This window comes from Aspergillus fischeri, genomic scaffold (genome assembly GCF_000149645.3).
Source record: "Aspergillus fischeri NRRL 181 1099437636264 genomic scaffold, whole genome shotgun sequence".
NCBI classification, from domain to species: domain Eukaryota; kingdom Fungi; phylum Ascomycota; class Eurotiomycetes; order Eurotiales; family Aspergillaceae; genus Aspergillus; species Aspergillus fischeri.
Window position 1 is genome coordinate 42,387 of NW_001509762.1, and position 20,023 is coordinate 62,409.

Below are 20,023 nucleotides of genomic sequence, written 5' to 3' on the forward strand. Positions count from 1 at the left end.
CGCCCACAGAGACGATCACCTGCTGTGGTTCGAGTGTTGCTGGCAATCCTGGCCGATCCTCTCCCAACCGGTGGGGTAAACTCTCCATTCGGGGAAGGTCATACGGCGGTCAGATCTGCACTGCTCATGTTGAGTCTTTCGGAGCCTCCGTTAGGGCGACTTGTTGGTAGATGCTCTCGTTCTGGGTTTGCTTCAAATGCTAGCTTCTGTTCTGACTATATATGATTCTGGTCCCCCAAGACATGGACCCTTATTACAATTAGTGACGGATAACACGTGAAGTGTACATCCAGAGTATGGATGATACTTCTTTATACTTCTAGGCCTCTTTTTCTGATATAATGTGGGTATAAAATATATTCTGTAGAAGAACAAACCTAAGCGGGTATTATCAAAAACCATCACAGGACAATGATATCCAGAACCAGGTCCACATCGACTTATGCGATCCTCAAATACTTGCTGAATTTCTTCTTCAAAGCCCCGAGCAGAACCGGCTTCGCCAGGTAATCATTCATCCCCGACGCCAAACAACGCTCCTGATCGCCCTGGATCGCCGACGCCGTAAGCGCGATAATGAGTATCCGTCTGACAGCATCCATGGGATCCTGACGCAGACGCCGTGTGGCGTCATACCCGTCCATGACAGGCATCTGAACATCCATGAGGATCATGTGGTATGGTTGGTCCCGGAGGGCTTGCTTCTGGATGCCCTCTACGGCTTCAAGGCCGTTGTTATAAGTGTCTATCTGGCTAAAACCTAGTTTCTTGAGGAACTGAACAGTGATCTTCTGGTTGATGAGGTTGTCCTCTGCGACGCAGACACGGAGGTCGGCAAGGTGGATGGTAGATAAATCCAGCAATTCCAAGGGCGGCCGTTGGTCAATCACGCCCTGGCTGCTGTCGCTGGACCGTGTCGGTGTAGTGCGTCCCGAATCTCCCGGGATCGCCTTGGGTAATGTGACTGCAAAAGAAACGGTCGTTCCGACATGCTCGGTGCTTTTGAGGTCGATTGTGCCGCCCATCAATTCCACCAGAAGTTTGCAAATACTGAGCCCCAGTCCGGTACCTCCAAAGCGGCGCGCAGTACTGGCATCAGCTTGGGTGAAAGGTCTGAACAGCCGGGGGATGAGTGCAGAGGGGATGCCGATCCCTGTGTCGGCCACCCAGAAGGAAAGACGGACAGAGTCTTCGGTTTCGTTTTCCGCGCGTGCTCCGATAGTGATGGTCCCCTTTTCCGTAAATTTCAGACTGTTGCCTAGCAGGTTTCCCAGGATCTGCCGCAAGCGCACCGGATCACCACACACATGACGCGTTTCCTGGAGCTGAATGTCGTGCACGATGTGGACATTGCTCGACCTCGGCCCGTTCTTGGAGTCGGTCGGGATCGAGCGAACGACTTCCATTACCATCCGCTCAACGTCGAATGGAACAACGTGCAACTGCATCTTGTTCGCCTCAACTTTGGAGAAGTCGAGGATGTCATTGATCACGGCCAGGAGCAGGTTGGCCGACATGCGGATCGACTCGGCCATTTCCAACTGCGCTTCGGGCACTGGACTGTTGAGTAAGAGTTCGGAGTTGCCAATGACCCCGTTCAGAGGAGTCCGTAGCTCATGGGAGATATTGGCGAGGAAGCTGCTCTTGGCCTTAGCTGCCTCTTCCGCCAGTTTGGCATGATGCAGGGCCTCCGCCTTGGCTACGTTTGCCTTCTGCTCAGCCGCCATAGCTTCCGCCAGGGCTTTCTTCTGTGCCTCAACCATGGATTGATTGATCGTGGAGACACGTTCGACTTCCTGCAGTGTCAGCGCATTGGAATAACTGATCCCCAGTTGCACCACGAGCAACTGCAAAACGACCCGTGTACGATACGAGAAGGCGTTCGGTGGACCCTCCAGGTACAGCACCACATTGGGTCCACTCTCGTCGCCGCCGGGCGAAATGGGCAGGGCCATGACAGATTTGCTGACCGGGTTCTGCGCAACCCAGGTTTCACTAACGTGGCTAAACCGCGGATCCTGGAGGACATCCGGCAAATAGGCCGCTTCGCGGAAGCGCACGCAGTAGTTGACAATGCTCTCGGCCACAAGGTTGGATTGGCGGATTGGGGTTGGAGGATTATGTACCTTGATGTGTCCAGCCGCATTCCCACTGGCCGCCACTGCCCACCCGACCTTCTGCTCCTCGTTGGTGACAATGGCTGCTAGGGTAGCGACACCATGGCAGCTTTGCATGATAATCTTGCACATGGTACGCAGTAGCTCGTCCACCCGCAGAACGCTGGAAATCACCTGTGATGCTTCAAGGATGGAGGTGAGATCCAATATGTGGAGGGCCCGGTCTGCCACGGCATCTTCAATGCTGGAGGTGTCGTCAGTGTTGGCAGTGGTCACTCGTGGTCTAGTCTGTACGGTGGTTTCTTCCGCGTCAGTTTGAGTAGCAGCGTCTCGTGCGTCCTTTACCCTTTGTTGCAGATCATGCGTCTGGAGGATATGATCTGCCACTCCGGTGGCGCCCATTCGCCGGTAAAGACTAACTGCCTCTTTGAGAGCAAGAGTGCCTAATCGGGAAGAGCCCTCGCGTATCAGATGGCCAGCCAACAGATGATTGGCCAAAGCCTCTTCGAAAATAAAACCATGGGTGGAAGCATGATCTAAAGCTTCTTGGTAGAGACGTAGAGCCGCGGCTTGGTGACCTTCCATCTCTGCGATCTGGGCACCAAGTATCTTAGACCACGCCAGATAATTCACATCTGAAACACTCTGCCACTGTTCGATCCTTCGCCGAAAATACCTCAGCATCCTTGCCAGGCCGACCATGTCTTCTTTCAAAGAGGGATCGAGAGGCGGCCCGGCTACATCCGAGGCCGGTTGGAGGTAACCTGCCTGATATGAGCGCTCAAGCTGCTCCTGCTTCCGAACCCATACTGATCCAGCTAGAGAAAGGGAATGGAAGAACATAAGGAACCTCGTGTCCCGTGCAGACCATACAGCGTTGATCTTTTTGAGGCAGGCATTTCCCAGTGCAACCGCTCGGGCGTAGTGACCATAAAGAAATAATGGAGCCATTTCCATGCTTTCGTATAGCATAAGGGGCCGGTCGCTGTTCTTGATCGTTTTCACCAGCCAATGCTTATAGGCGGTCGAGTTGTGCTCCTCGCAGCTCATCACCCCGATAGGGTCATGCGTGAATGTTTTCCCTTGCAGAGCACGGCAGACCTGGCATATTGCCATAAGGATGGTGCCGCCGGGGGTGTCGGACTGCCAGTGAGGAATGTCCTCACAACTGGAGACGCAAAAGTTCTCCAGCTCCACCAGGTTTTCGGAGGCAAAGAACTTCGCGGTGGCCAGAAATCCGTAATTCAGGATTGTCGCGATCCGGTCACCGGCGCGGATGGCAAAATCCAAGGCCCCTTCTAGTTGCGCAATGGAGGACTGCACGGGATGTTTGATATGACCCACAAAGGTCGAGTACAAGGCGATGCCACGGCCCATGGTATGGGGATCTTTCCATTGCTCAATCAGTGCCAAGGCGAGCTCTCCACAATGGCTGGCGAAGGAAATCGCGTTGTCCCGAGAGATCGCAATCACGGCCAGCTGCAAGAGTCCCATGCCAGCCTGGGGAAATGTACCGCGAGTGAGATAGGTATCAACCATGACCAATGTCATTTGATAGAAGGTCAGCGTATCGGACCAGAAAGCCGCCCGGGTTGCCTCTACGAGAACTGCACCCGCAGCAGCCAAGTTGTAATGCTCCACGGGCGTCTTTTCGGCGATGCCCTCAGACTCGATCGCTATAATGGTGTCACGCAGTCGCCGGAATTGGTTGTCGCATTTGGCGAAAGTCGGGTCCTCGTCGATATCAAGACCTAAAGTCACGAGGCACGCTTTCAGCGCCTGGAAAGCATCGGTCGAGTTACCTTGCTGCGCAAGCATGCGAGATTGCAAGATCCACGCTGGGGCCTTGTCCACCGCGCTCCGCGCATGAGAGAGGATCGACTGCAGCAAGCAACCAGCTTCGGCATGCTGTCCTTGGTACAGATAGCACTCTGCAGCGGCAATAAAAATGTGCAGCGTCTCGTCATAGCTCACATCCTCAGTGTTATCATCCCACATGTTATCCTGAAGCAGGACGATGCAACACGCATACGAGTCAATGGCGGTTGAGCGGAAGCCAGTCTCGTTGGCAGCCTTCGCATGGTCCACCAGAAACTTGCGGAAGGGCTGTCTTCTGGTCAAGGAGCGTTTGATGACTGGAGCAGATTCAATGATGGCGGATGCCAGCATATTGCGATATTTGTCGTTGTGGGAATAATACTGGAACAGGACTTGTGCTTTAATGAAGTTCACATGGTCTTTGGGCTTTGTGTGGAACGAGGCTGCAATGTGCATATAACGGTTATACGTGAAAGAGAAGACGTCATGGTGCTGTGTAGGTGCGATCACGTAGGTTTCCATGGCAGGCTGAAGTGCTTGAATCATCACCACCTCGGGCAGGCCTGCTTCAGAAGTCGCCTTGTCGCCACTGAGAAGCCTGCGCACCAGTTGAAATGAGAAGCTCATTCCCACGGAGGATGCCCAAGCCAGGATTGACTTGGTGACAGGCGGTAAGCTGTTCAACCGAATAACCAAGAAATCATCGAGGACGGCCTCGTGGTAGTCGTCTGCTTTGAAATGATCCGATATGCGGCGAAGATCAAACGACCACGAGGCTTCCTGGTAGTCGTACCACACGAATTTCTGTCGGTAGCAAACGCTTAACATTTCTCGGATATAGAACGGGTTCCCACCGGTCCGGGATTGAATGAGCGCCCCCAAGGGCCAAATCAGAGGGACGGATAGATATAGGGTGTTTGCGACATATTCCATCACGCTGTCTTCGCTGAGTGGTGACAGGGTGATAGCGGTAACTCCTACATCTCTTGCCTTTCGGAACCCTGCTAGTTTAATGAGCATAGGTCTAAGCCACGGGAAAAGGGAAAGAAAGGGGAAAGCTACCTTCATTGGTGCAAAGATCTAAGATATGGTTGGTCATTTCCGAGGAGGCACTTTCAGGCCGGTAAGCCAGAATAACCACCATCCGGATCCTAGCAGAGATGATCTGAGCAATAAGCTCCAACGACTCTTCGTCTGCAAAATGGACATCATCCAGGCAGAGACACAGCGGTTTGTATCGCGAGAAGGCTCGTAGAATATCCAGCAAGGTCCGGACGAGCGGCAGGGACTTGGTAGACGATCCGGTCCGAAGAAACTCTTGGGAACTCGGAGTCCCGGTGTGCCGGGAGGAGGTTGGACTTGTGGCAGTAGCACGCTTTGACTCCTGGTCCGGCAAATCGGGACCGGATCCTAAGAGGAATTTCGGAAGACCCAAAACCTTGTGGAGAGTGTTCCACGCGGACCCTATATGATTCCTCAGCATGGGCAGGAAGCTCGGCTCGATCGTATTCTCCGAGAACGCCTGCTCGAACAGGCTGGAAAACAGTTGCAGAACCGGACGTAACCGTTCTTTGGCGGCAGAATCAAACCGGGAACTGGCAAAGAAGCCTCGCTGTCTGGCTTCAATCTGCACCGATGTGATCAGCCGGGTCTTGCCCAAGCCAGCGCCTCCCTCGATGGTGATCAGCTCGCATCGTCCTTTCGGCACCATCATCCGGTGCGCGGCTGTCCTCCCAGCACTGTCGCTGGATCGCGAGCTTCCCTCCACACTGGCGCTGTCAATCGATGGGGTCGACAGTCGCTTATCTTCCCTCTTTGTGTCTGACGACCCTGCTGCGGATTCGATGCTCTCGAACGAACCATACCGGGAATCAGCAGGGGACCGCATACGAGTCGTATTGGCTGGATATGGCCGGCGGACGCCGTTTGTGGAGGCCAGCAAGCTCGAAAACCCGTCCATCGCGTTGTGGCCATCCTCTTCGCCAGGGGTGTCGCCTGGGAAGGCCAAAGCATCGAACGTGGCGAACTGACCCTCGGGCAACGACGACAGCTGTAGCCCTTTTCCTGCCTGGTACATCTGATACGTACGGTCCAGAATCTCCACGATGGCATTTCGCTCCTGTGTCCGGCCCACCATGATGCGCGGCAGGGTGAAGAACGGCGAGACATCCTTGCTGCCAATTTTCCAGTTCTCAAGTTCCGCAGCAGTAGCTGCTGCCTCTTCATTGTCGTCCTCGTCGTTAGGCTCTTTGGCAGCCAGAAGCCTCCGCAACTCCACAAGGTCATGCCGCAGACCACTCACGGAATGGTACCGCTCCGAGACATTCTTGGCGGTTGCTTTGGCGATCACTCGCGCGATGAGGTCCGGAACATCCGGTCGCAAGCTCGATACGAGAGGAAGTTCCTCACCCAGCACCGCTCTGATGATTTCCATGGGGGTCCTCCCGCAAAACGGGGCCTCCTGGACCAGAGCGCTCCACAAGAGGATGCCCAGGGAATAGATATCCGCTCGACTGTCGGGTTGAATCGGCGTCCGGCCGGTCTGCTCCGGGCTCATGTATGATATCCTGGCCGTAGCGCCGTCCTGGTTGGCCAGAGCGGACCAGGTTGCATTTCTGAGGTCGGAGTGGTAACGCCGCAGACCAGCTCCCAGGTGAATCAGCTTCACCTCCCCGGTCTCTTCACTGAAGTGGAAAGCATCCGCCCTGATCTCCCCATGAACAATCTGCTGGCTATGGAGAATTTTGATGCATTCCGCGGCGCCGATGGCGAAATCGAGAAAGGTGGAAAGCGGCATAGGCTCGTCCCGACTGCGTCGCAGCGAGCTCGCATCATGATCATCCTCATCCTGGCTGTTATCATGGTCTTCGTCACTACCATCCACCTTGAGAGCCTCGCGATACCAGGTCAGGTCGCAGTCGACGTATTTCAACAAGGCATTCGGACCGGGGCTCTCGTAGATGCAGACCACCAGCGGTGGCTCGCGCTCTGGATCGCGACTAGGTAATCGCTTCACCTCCAGGGGCCTGAGCAGACAGTTGTATTGGGGATCGGCTACGGCTGCCAGCCTCCGGTACTCCTCCTGAGCTTTTTCTTCCTGACCCGCGCTCTCAGAAATACGCGCCACCACTTCCACAGCACTCACCTGACCTTTGTCCGCCGCTATACCACCTTCGTCGGCGGCGGCGTGCGGCGGTGCGACAGCGTTTGCGCCATCGTTGCGTTGTTCAAGAGACGACGCGCTGCGAGGACGGATGGGTAGGACTTGACGCGACCTAGGGGTATCGACGAGGTGTTTTGTGCCGAAAGTATGCCTACGCAGGATTAGCACGTGATCTGTTTCCGCTTACAACAATCTAGGCAGCCAACGCACCATACGCCATAGCTGGAGCGAAATTGCCTGGACTCATCCCAGGTATAGCCTGTTAGCCATTGTAGCCTGTCCAGCAGACCGGTAGGAGGCTGTTGAGCCTCTCGGTGCATCACTGCGATGGCGTGGGGAGCCGGTGGCTTGGGGGTTGACGGAGGATTAAAGGGATAAAGGATTATTAAGTGGGTGGATCAATCGCCGATCTCATCATCATTTGCGTTCTGGTCACGTTGACTGGAAGATCAGAAGCATATCCTCCAATGTAAACACGGATAATTAAAGTAACGGAGGAATGTAAGTTGATGGGATGAGCAGTCCAGCAATCGCAAGAGTGGTGATGTATATTGATTGTGCGATGTAGGAGACAAATAAAAAAAGAATTGCAGAGGCAGCAAAAACATGGAAGATGGCAGCCAGCAGTTAGTCACTGTGGATTGTGGCAGATGCAGTATGGCAGATGGATGGCCCGAAAGTCTGGATATCCAGGTGGAAAGGGCGCTAAGCCTAGTGGAGGCTGTGGAGCTCGGGAAGTTACTACTATAAAAGCAATCTCGCAAAAACCGGTTTTGCCTGCTCCCTTCCATGTATCAACTGTCAGTGTCAAAGTTATGCAGTCATCACTTTTGCTTTATGAACTGTTACTTTTCAATGGCACTTTCATCCACTTACTAAGGAAAATTCTCTATTAGATGCACATGAACTAATATTAAAGATATTATACAGACTATATCTGATTGTCTGAAGTTCAATGGACCCCGCAAAGTAAATCTGACAGATCGATCTATGACGTCAACCTAAAGTTTTCTGGCGCTAACCCGTTCCTGGGGTAGGGTTAGGGGGTTTCCATGGTTTCTATTGGCTGCAATATATTCTACAGCAACATACCAGGAACAAACATTTTGATACGGATTATATCGTTGGCTAGCTCTAGCAAGGTCCAGACCCTTCTCCCCTTCCTCTCCTCTATCTATTCCCTCACAATCTTCCTCCTTCAGTCTCCCTCGGTCTGACTAACTGCCGAACTTCTTATGTCGTGTCTGCAAACTTGGTCTTTTCAAATATCAACTTAACCTGGTTCCTAGCTATAATTGAATAACCAGTCATTCATCCTGGTTCCCTTTTATACTTGTTTAATCGCAGTAAACCTCCGCGGGCTTTGTAAGGAATCAATTCCCGCTCACAATGCCTGAGGAAGTGGCATACAAGCCGTAAGTTCCCCACTCTTCCATGTTTTTGTCTGATGATCCGTGCTTGTTCCTGCGACATTATATGTTTTCCATACCTCCCCTTTTCCCTCCTAGTTTTCTCTTCTTTTTCCGTGTGTGCCCTACTTGTTAATGTTTGATCTTCATTCATCTATGGTATGATGACGATCCACAATGATTAGTCAATGTGCTGCCAGTCCCTTTGACAATTCTACCTGACTATGCATCGGTCTACAGACTCCGCCTGGGATCCAAAGCCCCCAACTTCCAAGCCGACACCACCATCGGTCGTATCGACTTCTATGAGTGGATCGGCAACGACTGGGTCATCCTCTTCTCCCACCCGGAAGACTACACCCCCGTCTGCACCACCGAACTGGCAGACCTGGCCAAGCACCAGTCCGAGTTCGCAAAGCGCGGCGTCAAGCTGATCGGCCTGTCCGCCAATTCGATCGAGTCGCACGATGGATGGATCAACGACATCACCGAGATCGCCGGCTGTTCGTTGACGTTCCCTGTCATTGGGGATGAGGATCGCAAGATCGCCCATACTTATGATATGTAAGTGCTCTCTTCACTCGCCTGCCGCCACTGTTGGGCCCGAGACTAACAGAGTGTGACGTGGAACAGGCTCGATCACCAAGACGTCACCAACGTCGACGCCCGCGGCATCGCCTACACGATCCGGTCCGTCTTCATCATCGATCCTAACAAGGTGATCCGCCTCATCCAGGCCTATCCGGCCTCCACCGGTCGCAGCACAACTGAGCTGCTTCGTGTCGTGGATTCCCTACTTGCCACCGACAAGTACTCCGTCAACACCCCCGCCAACTGGGAGCCTGGTGATGATGTAGTCGTCCCCGCGGGTCTCGCTGACGAGGAGGCACAGGTCAAGTATCCAAATATGCAAACTGTGAAGCCGTATTTGCGCTTCATACCATTGGCTAAGGAGCATCTTTATCAGCATTAGGTGTCATTCTTGCACGGTAGATGTTATGTCGGATTTCTCTTTTCTCGATGACTTGGACTGATACGAAGTGAATTCTGCTACGTGGGAACAGATGGCGAGGCTTCAGCTATGACAAAAGTCATTCATAGGCATATTACTATAATTCAATTTTTGTCTATGTCTCAAGGCTATAACTAGCAGCATACGGGAATTTTCCCTGTGTCAACACTCATTCTACCTACCTAAAAGGATCTCAACCACTTGTCTTCGTTTGAATTAATTGCTTTTGATGGAGTTGTTGTATCTAGCGTTCCTGAGTTTCTGGTTTGGGCTGAGAATTGGGCCGATCCACACTATCTGACCCAACCATGTGGATTATGGAGAGATCCTCAGGATTGCGGAGAACGCAGATCCAATGTCCTGGTCAAGTGACCACAGTATCCTTATACTACCAATCACCAATGTTTCTAGTAGTAGTACATAGCCACACTCTAGTGATCTCTGTGTCTTATTCAATGCTGTGATAATTGGTTATTTTAATAATCTATTTATATATTAGATAAGCTGAAACTGGCTTAATTAGGGTTCTAGTGTGGATATATCTTTTTGCCTAGCCATGACTATTTGGAGCAACATTAGAAACATAAAACAACACAACTCCGATGTTTAATACTATATGTAAGCATTAACAATGTGACAGTTTCCCTTCGAAGCTTTTAGTGCAGTGGCACTAAGTAAGGAGGAAGGAGTCGTGCAAGTCCTTCTACACCTCTGTATGCGATTTCAGTGAGCCAGCAGCCGAGCGAAAGTGTAGTAGTTGTTGTTTTAAACGTCTGTTTTCTTATCCCCGGCTCGAGACTGAGTAGCAGTAGAGCTGGATGTTTCATTTGCCAATTCGTTTCGCAACGTCTGATTCTGAATGCCGAAGCTCATGAGTAGTCCAGCGGCTGCAAAGCAAGCGTACAAGATCCACATGCGGCTCAGACTCTGTGAATACGCTTCCTTGACTATTTGTGCCTCTCCACGACTTAACGACTGGATCAGCGCCACGTTTGCGGCAGCACGCTGACCTGAAAAATCTCCGGCGACATTTTCAGGAAGGAGCCTTTGGAGCATCTCCTGACGTGACTGCATCTGGTTCTGAAACATGACCCCGCCAATCACAATTGACACAGAGGTGGCAAAACTCCGGATGAATCCAAAAAAAGCCGTAGCTGTGGCGATGTCGTCGTGGTGAACGAAAGATTGGAGAGCGAGGAGGGGAGGTTGGAAGACAAGCCCAACGCCGAGCCCTCCGAGTAGCTCTAGGCCTATAATAGCGGGGATCGTCGACTTGTCGGACAAAAGGGTAAACAGCGAGAAGGCTAATGTGGTAAGGGTCATACCGAGATAGATCAATGGGAGATACCGACCGGTGCGGCGGATGATGAAGCCAGCGATGAATCCCGTCGCAGCCTGGATGACGGTCATTGGCATGAGGAGAAGGCCGGATTGAAGAGGTGTCAAGGAGCGGCTGGATTGAAAGTATAGTGGAAGAAAGTACCACGACGAAATGTTGACCTAGATCCATCAAGATCGGTAAGTGTCAGTATGTCGAGTCACAGTAGAGAGTTCAGTGTCTGTGAGTGAGAGCTATTCTTGGTCTGTCCTTACAAATCCGTGCATGAAGCAGACAAACAGGGACGCATTATTGGAAAGACGTCGTAAAATGCGCCTTGGGATCAAAGCTTTCTCCTCGGATATAACCTTCGCTTCATAGACAATGAAAGCCGCCGCTGTGAAGCCTCCGAACACGAGAAGACAGATCACTTTGGCGGACTTCCATGAGCTATAGACACCGCCGATATTCAGACCCACAAGCGACATGGTAGTTAGACCCGCGATGGCCAGAGTCCCAAGCCAGTCGATTTGTCGCAAGCCGCTGCTGATGCCCGCTCGTCTCTCACGCACACGGTCGAGACAGAAGAACAGAACAACAAACGAGACTCCGCAACAGGGGAGGTTGATCCACCAGTTCCAACGCCAGGAAACGTACTCGGAAAAGGCGCCTCCAGCCAGAGGGCCAATGCCGCTGGCAAGTCCCCATACGACGCCAGTCAGCCCAAGGTAGAATCCTCTTTCTCTACCATTCGATAAGGCCTAATCAGCACAGGTTGATCCAGTCTCATGAATCTTGTGGTAGCCAACCAAACCTTTCAGTAAACAAGTCACTAATGCAGATATTCACCAAAATCACTATTCCGCCAGCTGCAGCACCTTGAATCGATCGGCCTGTTAGCATCATCCCCATCATGGTGGCGGCCGCACAGATAATTGATCCAATTGCAAAGATAAAAATGGCGAGCAGTAAAATGGTTTTCCGTCCCCAGATATCTGACAGTCTCCCCCAGATGGGCGTCGACGCAGCGCTGGCCAGTTGGTACGCAGAGCCGATCCACACATAGCTCCGTCCAGAGTGGAAGGAAGACACAATTGTTGGGATTGCAGTGGTAGCAATAGTAAAGTCGAGTGCCGCTAGGAAGAGACAAAGCTTGATATCAGATCTCAGTATATGAATTGATCTTTTTTGCCATGCATGACGAACCAGGAGTGAGAATAGGGCACCACTCAGCCGTATTTTATTCCGAGAAATGCCACAAGATCGGTTGGCTATAGCCTGACTAATAGATGTAGAATCCTGTGGTTGCTCCTCTGCTCTGGATGTGGTTTGACAATGAAGAACAGAGTGGTGGATGCCAGTATTTGTTAATGGTGGCACGGAGGTGAGGGGTAGTTGGTCACTCGCAGATCCTGGGATATTGGAAGTAGCTGCCTTAGATGATGACATTTGAAAATCCAGTTCCTGCAGGGACGCGGAAGTCTATAGCATGATAAACTTAGATGTTTTGGTTCATCCCTCGGAAAGCAGAGACAGAGTAAGGTGGGACTATTTATTTGGCTGTGCTGCCGACAAACTGGCGGTGTGCTTGATAGACGTGTCTGCGTCTGCAGGAAATACACACATCATCTGCTAAAGAACCACCTTGGATCAATTGGATGACAATTACGGCATGCCATTGGGACAAGACTGTCAATATATCTGTAGGTATTTCAGTATGTCAGTAATTCATGGTTTTCTGCTGGCAGTAAGCACCTAATTATTTCTAGATTTCAATTTCTCTTCCCTTAGGCGTATTGAATGACTGAAATCATCAATCATATCGTCAGGATTCGAATCGCCATATAGTAGGATTCATTTCGTATAGTAGGGATATAAAATGATTCAAGTCATCATATAGTCTGGATTTGAATTGTCGTATAGTTGTCTCAGTAGGCACTGCGCAACGCCCTTTGCGGCAGGTCAGGGGCCCGGCAGGACAGGAATCATGTGAGCGAGTCAGAGTGTCTTTGATACCAAAGGCTGTGCTCGACCTGTCCCGCACCCTGGCGATACGGAGAATATGAAGTTCCTCACTGAGGCACAGAAAGATTTCTCATCAGGGATTTGAGGTTCTTTGTTCCCTGCGGTTGAGGTTGTGGTGGATAAGGTACAGAGGGCGGATCACGGCTCCATGATGGTAAGCACATCCTCTATTTGTATCTCCTGTCGACTGTTGGATTGATTTTACTGACACTGGCATAGCAAGAGGGGGACTATGCACGGCAGGCAGCAGGGTTCTCCGGCCGGCTTTTGTTGGGGATTAGAAGCGATGGAGCAGATGCTGATGACATTATGGTTCTTATTTAAATTTTCCGTAAATGAGCTTGCTACCTCTTGTCAAATACGTGTGCTCTCTATAGTTAGCCTAGTAGGTATAAAGATTTTTCCTGCCCGAGGACTGCTGATGGCCTCCATGTTGACCGACTCTGCTTGGAGCTGGACCGCTTCCATAACTTCCCGCCAAGGGCATGAACTATAACCCCCCTCCCCTCCCTATGCTAACTCTGCACTTGTCACCAGATGATTGCTGGGGTATGATTATATTTTGTATATTACCTCAAACAGGGTCCCTTCTCCTGGTGGATGTCTCTGTGACCTACAACATGACATTCTTCCTCTGCGGCTCGGCGCATATGCATATGCGACGGCCATTGTGACTACCGTAGAAGCTGAATTCAACCATGGCACACACCTGGCTTACTTGTATTCGAGCTCTCTAGATGTGTGCAGCAGTAGCCGTTTGCAGCAATCGAACGGTCTTGAATGCCTCCATATCAATACATCATGAGTCTGAAGACTTTCCCATGCCGGTTAATCGCTTCAGGCAATTGCGTTGGACTCTCTCCTTGTCGTATACAATAGAGAAAGTCATATTCGTCCGAAGACATCTATTCTCCCAAACCTCTAATGTATATTCGCACACGATCTACATGCTGCTCCTATGCCAGCATTCGGTTTGTCGTTCACGAGGAAGTACCATAGTTGTAGGTTATATCTTGGTGCTGACTGCTTCCAATGCCGGTACCAAACTCGAATCTAGAAGTGGGCTAGACATGCCATTCCCTAATGCTCCATATCTTCCTTATGTATGACGCATAGAGTGACCTCGCGTCAATCATAGATGGTATTTCTCTGACATCACCACGTGAGGACACCATGGTATGGGCAGACCAATTATCGAGAGTAAATGGCTCATGGGGAGAATAGGGGACCGTACTCATGCCTATCAGCAAAAGGCTGTTGGCCAGCGTAGAGGCCTAGATCTATAAAGGGATATGCGCTTTCGAAAGTCGTTGCATCACTAGGTATAGCATGTCCCAATATGTGTATAACTCCAGTTGGCCCACCCCACCCCAGATGTAACAGCGGTCAATAAACCCGCATTGGGCACCCCAACCAATAGGCCAGTTAATCCAGTTAACGGGGTCAATCCCACAGAGAGATAGAAATATGGTTTGTCAAGCTCGAGAGAATTCCACAGCAATCGGCCCAGACCAACTTGCCTCATATCACCATCTCAAAGCCTTACAGTACCCTGTTTAATATCAAACATGACAGCACACGGAGAGATCACCCATCAAGCCATTTGCTCGTACTTTATTGGGCCTAAAGCAGAGAATATTAGTGAATTCAAGGCCAATATCAAAAACATCCTGACCGAGCTTGAACAGGCTCGCAAGAGATACTTTCCACAACCACCAGTGAGCAGTCAAAATGCAAACAAGAACAGTATCTTCTAACCTTCTTTCAACAGGATAGAAAGTTCATCACGCCTGAGATCAAGAACTCCGAGGAGTTTCAACGCCTTACCAAGAACTTTGGCAATGCAGTGCGCAAAGCGGCTGAGCTGCTGGGAAAACACTGTGCCATTCTGGTCCCCTCAGTACAAGGCTCACATGAGTACCAATTTAACTATGGTCTCACTCCTTGGATACTTCATGACCATGCTCTACAACCCCAACAACCTGGCAATTAAAGCGAGTCCTTTCTCTACTGCCGCCGAGATTCTTGTGGGCGAGCAGCTCTGCGAATTGCTGGGTTACAACAACAATAAATACATTGAGGATGTGCCTACCGGATGGGGACATATTACCTGTGACGGAACAGTGGCAAATCTGGAGTCTATCTGGGTGGGTGAGTTACTACTTAGTTGTTTCGAATCGTTTGACGTGAAGCTGAGGAGCGCGGTAGCCCGAAACCTGAAGTTTTATCCCCTATCTCTCCACCGAGCAATCAAGGAAGGTCAGCTCAGGTTTGCCGCGAACGACTTCCATCTGCAAACCTGCTCTGGCACATCGAAGAATTTCATGGACCTGTCAACCTGGGAGCTGTTGAATCTCAGGCCAGAAACGATCCTCGACCTTCCAAAGATGTTGCACAAGCAATATGGGGTGTCTCCTACTTTTATTGAACAGGCTCTGGACAAGTATAACATCCAGTCCACGGGCAAAGACGAGCTGGAGCGTTATTTCCAGATTGACAAGCCCATGCGATACTTTCTTACGAATACCCGTCATTATTCATGGCCCAAAGGAGGTGGTAAGTGGTCTGTTCCATAGTTCAAGCTCGTCATGGCGTTGCAAGTAAGCCACACTGACTCAGATTTCTAACCATCGCCGGCATTGGCTCTGAAAATATGGTCGGGGTCAAGGTCGACGCGGAGGCACGAGTCGATCTGGTCGATCTTGTGGCTAAGCTGGAGCAATGTCTGCGGGAACAGCAAGCGGTATATGCTGTGGTTGCCGTGATCGGGTCCACTGAAGAAGGAGCAGTAGACCGACTAAATGAGATACTGAGAATCAGACAGCGCTTCCAAAAGCGCGGACTGTCGTTCCTTGTCCACGCTGACGCTGCATGGGGAGGCTATTTTGCCGCGATGCTGCCCCGCAGGCTGATGACAGTAGAAGCTGACTTTGATCCACTGAAGAGCGTGGAGACCAGTGAACAGGGCTTTGTTCCTGACTTGAGCCTTAAGGTTGAGACCCAACAGGATCTACTAGCCTTGAAGTGTGCCGACTCCATCACCATCGACCCTCATAAGGCGGGATATATTCCATATCCGGCGGGCAGCCTTGTCTATCGGGACGAGCGTATGCGCTATCTGGTGACGTGGACAAGTCCGTATATTGGAAGAGGCTCTCTTACCAACATTGGCATTTACGGAGTTGAAGGAAGGTAAGAGGCGAGCTGGAGCGGGTTATTCGGACCTATCGCTAACACAGAGCTAGCAAACCCGGAGCAGCTGCCATGTCAACATGGCTGTCGAACCAGTGCATCGGATTGAATCAGGAGGGTTATGGAGCGCTCCTGAGTGAAGCCACTTTTACCAGCACTCGGGTAGGTGTCGGTAGCAAGATCCCGTTAGATGAGGATTAATCCGGTTCTCTAGCTCTCTGCCCACTGGGCTGCAATGACTACCAAAGACGATTCTTTCATCTGTGTCCCTTTGAATCGATTACCATCTGAGGTAAACGGAGGCAATGTCGAGGACGAAAAGAGATTCATTCGAGAAGAGATTCTGCCCAAATCTAACCAGGAAATCTACGACGATGATGCCACAAAGCACACAATGACCCTGCTCCGGGCTCTTGGGTCTGACCTGAACATCAACGCGTTTGCTCTCAACTGGCGCTACGAAGACGGTCGACTCAATGATGATATCGAAGAAGCCAACTACTTGATGTTGCGTGTGGTAAAGGAACTCTCAATCAGTTCGCCCAACGACGAGCCGACGGACAAGGACCTTTACCTGACATCAACCGAATTCAAGCATGAGGAGTATGGCAGTTGTGCCGAGTATTTCATGGATCGCCTAGGCATTGGCCGCTCTCGCCAGAACCTAATGGTTCTGCGTAACGTAGTCATGAGTGCGTTTCCAACGGACCACGACTTGATTGGTGACATGATGAAGCGATTCCGACAGGTGGTTGAAAAGGCAGTCGAGGTAAGTCATTCCTTCTATTGACTCTGTGGTTGTCCACTCAAGCTAACAATGCTGTAGGAGTGCCGTGAACGCAATGCCATCAAGCCTGATATACACCGCTTCTTCATCCAAGGAACAAACGAGATATACCTCATCTATCGGCCACGCTTCCAGGAAGCCCGCTTCCGGCGCCAACTCATTCTCAGAGCAAGATTTGATGACGCTGGGCTGGAGGCATACATGAAAGCCAAGACAGGTCGCGAAGTTCTGTATCTCAACACCACCGACCAGACCTGTCTTGAGTGTCTATTGAATGAAGTCAAAACCCACGGAAAATCTACGTTTCAAGGACAGTTGTTCGATGCAGCAGGGTGAGTCTATTACGAGTCTTCACGAGAATTGCGGTTGATGACTGGTTGATGCATTGATTAGGAACGTCCGGGTCAATATCAACGTTTGCGTCTTCCGAGTGATCAAGAACCGGTCTCTGAACTCCCGCAACCGTGAAGCCGAATATCCCACCACGTACATGCCCTTCTACGTGTACGGAACGGGGACGCAGTGCCATATCTCTCACATCCTTCTTAAGGCTCCAAACATTGAACTCGGTGCCGCAAATGTGAAATTGACCTTGGATGCCGATCTGGAGGACGAGGAGCTCGCACGAGGAGCGGTTCTTTGCCTGACAGGTGTTCCCGAGGCAGCGATGCAGCCATTTGCAGTCAAGAACACCGACGATCGAAAGGACTTTTTCTTCCGTCCCGGGCAGGAATTTCAAGTCAAGATTTGGAGGGATCTGAAGCGCGCAGACGAAAGTGGACCTGATCTGTTGCCGGACTCGCTCGATGACTTTGGTCCAGAACTGGCATCAGGAACGGTCAGGCTGCAGAACGAGGTCCTGGTGGATGCAAAAGAGGTCAACAAGGATCCATTTGATAAGGAGAGTGGAGAAGAGGAAAATGAAAAGTGGCGCGACCTGTTCCAGGAGATTCGAGATCAGTTGAAGTGATTGCGTCAAGATTGTATCCCTGCCGAATGTCCTTCCCAGCGTCGGAAAGATGCGGGCAATGGGAATAGTGGCATAACTTCACCTTAATGCTTCAAGGCTATGTATTATGCTGTCATAGTTATACATGGTTTAATTTATTGCCCTAATATAATTTTCTTTTCCGAATCATCTCAGACTACATTCACTCAAATGTTGTAATCCGTGCCTAATTTTACCAGCATACTAAGTCTACGGAAATAATGACTATAAGCAATATAAGTGGATATCGATATAGCAGGAAATGCAGCCATTGCCATTAACGACTTCCCAAGCATAGCACTGTCTCATGACTGCCTCCCTTCGTGTCTTCAGATTTATTGACAGTTTTGAGGCTCGCCTTTCAGGGTATCCCGAAGGCTCCAACGACAGTCACCGAGTAGACCGGTGGCAAGATACCCTGTAGACACCAGAGCCGCAATATAAACCTCTCGGGCGCCATCCATGTATTCGGAGGGTATCACTGACTGACGACAGATTCGTTGCCATTCAATCCCATTATACGGAGTAAGCATCAGATATCCCCATAACTGGTGTTGACCGGGCCGGCACCGGGAAGAAGACAACCCCGCGTTTCCGGTGGGGCTAGACCCCTCCGCCGACATCGGGCCGTCCTTGATCCGACGCGTCTGCAAAGTTGCATCATTTATCTGGTGTAGAGACTACAGACTACAGAGAACTCAGCCTGTTACATCACACATCAAACCCCATATCTCAAAATGCCATCCTTACAGCAGAGCAAACTCGCCTTCATTGGCGGTGGCAACATGGCCTCGGCCATCATCGGAGGGCTCGTGAGCCAGGACATGAACCCCGCCAACATCACCGTCTCCGAGCCATGGGATGTCAACCGCGAAAAGATCGCGAAGTTGGGCGTGCAGACAACTACCTCCAATGATGAAGCTGCAGGCAACGCAGATATTGTTGTCATAGCTGTCAAGCCTCAAACCACCAAGAATGTCTGTCAGGAGCTTGCCACCGCCTGGTCACAGCGCACATCACTCCCTGTGGTCGTCAGCATTGCGGCGGGTATCACGCTCAATAGCATGAAAGAGTGGCTCAAGACGAGCGATGGTCGGACTGCGCATATCGTCCGCGTCATGCCCAACACTCCGGCCCTAGTCAAGGAAGGCGCATCGGGTCTTCTGGCTAGCGACGATGTGACGGCAGAGGAGAAGGAGCTTATCGGAGCTCTACTCCAGAGTGTCAGCAAGGCCACTGAGTGGGTTGACAAGGAGGAACTGCTAGATGTGGTGACCGGTCTGTCCGGTGAGTATCTTGAGTCTCCATGCAGATGACATATGAATCTAACATTGACTAGGATCCGGACCTGCGTATTTCTTCGCTATGGTGGAACACTTGGTTGCCAGTGCCACTGCTCTGGGCCTCTCCAAGGAGCAGGCCACAAAGTTGGCGGCTCAGACCTGCCTGGGTGCAGGCAAGATGCTCGTCGAGTCGTCAGAGGAACCGGCTCAGCTGCGCAAGAACGTGACGAGTCCAAACGGGACAACGCACGCCGCCCTCCAGACATTTGAGTCGCTGAATTTCAAGGATATTGTTGACAAGGCAGTACAGGCCGCCACATCCCGTGCGGCGGAGCTCGGAGAGACACTTGGGAAGCTCTAGGCAGGTTAGCAAGGAGAAAATTAATTTGCATCACTAGGAGTAGATTTGACACATGAGTTTCAAGAATGAATTCTAACCCTTTTGTGCGCTATGCCGATTCAAGAGCGAGCCGTCAACCCAGATGGCCCATCTTTTTGGTACTTAGCTTGATACAAAACCACTTATCTCAAGAACAGTTGGTTCAAGAGAAGCCACGTGTATCATCTTCTTATGGAAATCAATCAAATGATTCAGATGATGTAGACCCCCTATAAACCTTGAATACCTTATATTCTATGACAGATCTAGGGTGGGATCTTTGTCGGCCAACAATATATATATATCGGGAGTGTATTCGGCTGTTTCCAACGCCAACGACCACCATGCTCTTTAAGCTGACTCCGAAGCACCTTCTCTTCTTTATGAACAATGCATTATTTGAATAGGACATAATGGCAGCAAATCTAGCTGTCGCTGCCAGACCGCGCCCTTTTAGTCCTGCTTGCGTCGCATCCTCTCCAGGCGTCAAGCCGATTAGCTCCTCTGGCGTCCGATCTCTACGTTGTCGGGC

General features: G+C 51.0%; 5 protein-coding genes across 5 annotated transcripts; 3 read left to right on the forward strand and 2 right to left on the reverse strand.

The window, feature by feature from the left end:
* Positions 1 to 440: 440 nt before the first annotated feature.
* Positions 441 to 7,418, reverse strand: NFIA_072160 (two-component sensor protein histidine protein kinase (dhkk, dhkj); the record flags this gene model as incomplete). The annotated part of the gene is made up of 3 exons (XM_001259198.1): positions 441 to 4,936; positions 4,998 to 7,249; positions 7,309 to 7,418. 3 exons carry the CDS (start codon positions 7,416 to 7,418, stop codon positions 441 to 443), a joined length of 6,858 nt encoding a protein of 2,285 aa, XP_001259199.1.
* Positions 7,419 to 8,487: 1,069 nt separating this feature from the next.
* On the forward strand, positions 8,488 to 9,480 carry NFIA_072170 (putative AhpC/TSA family thioredoxin peroxidase; the record flags this gene model as incomplete). Its single annotated transcript, XM_001259199.1, has 3 exons — positions 8,488 to 8,513; positions 8,748 to 9,071; positions 9,141 to 9,480. The coding sequence occupies 3 exons, from the start codon at positions 8,488 to 8,490 to the stop codon at positions 9,478 to 9,480; spliced, it is 690 nt and encodes a 229-aa protein (XP_001259200.1).
* Positions 9,481 to 10,284: 804 nt separating this feature from the next.
* Positions 10,285 to 11,752, reverse strand: NFIA_072180 (uncharacterized protein; the record flags this gene model as incomplete). The annotated part of the gene is made up of 3 exons (XM_001259200.1): positions 10,285 to 11,019; positions 11,113 to 11,581; positions 11,652 to 11,752. The coding sequence occupies 3 exons, from the start codon at positions 11,750 to 11,752 to the stop codon at positions 10,285 to 10,287; spliced, it is 1,305 nt and encodes a 434-aa protein (XP_001259201.1).
* A 2,678-nt stretch (positions 11,753 to 14,430) lies between these two features.
* Positions 14,431 to 17,811, forward strand: NFIA_072190 (pyridoxal-dependent decarboxylase conserved domain protein; the record flags this gene model as incomplete). The annotated part of the gene is made up of 9 exons (XM_001259201.1): positions 14,431 to 14,580; positions 14,634 to 14,708; positions 14,764 to 15,013; positions 15,071 to 15,422; positions 15,482 to 16,054; positions 16,108 to 16,216; positions 16,269 to 16,823; positions 16,881 to 17,173; positions 17,235 to 17,811. 9 exons carry the CDS (start codon positions 14,431 to 14,433, stop codon positions 17,809 to 17,811), a joined length of 2,934 nt encoding a protein of 977 aa, XP_001259202.1.
* Positions 17,812 to 18,566: 755 nt separating this feature from the next.
* Positions 18,567 to 19,473, forward strand: NFIA_072200 (pyrroline-5-carboxylate reductase family protein; the record flags this gene model as incomplete). Its single annotated transcript, XM_001259202.1, has 2 exons — positions 18,567 to 19,116; positions 19,169 to 19,473. The coding sequence occupies 2 exons, from the start codon at positions 18,567 to 18,569 to the stop codon at positions 19,471 to 19,473; spliced, it is 855 nt and encodes a 284-aa protein (XP_001259203.1).
* Between the last annotated feature and the right edge of the window lie 550 nt (positions 19,474 to 20,023).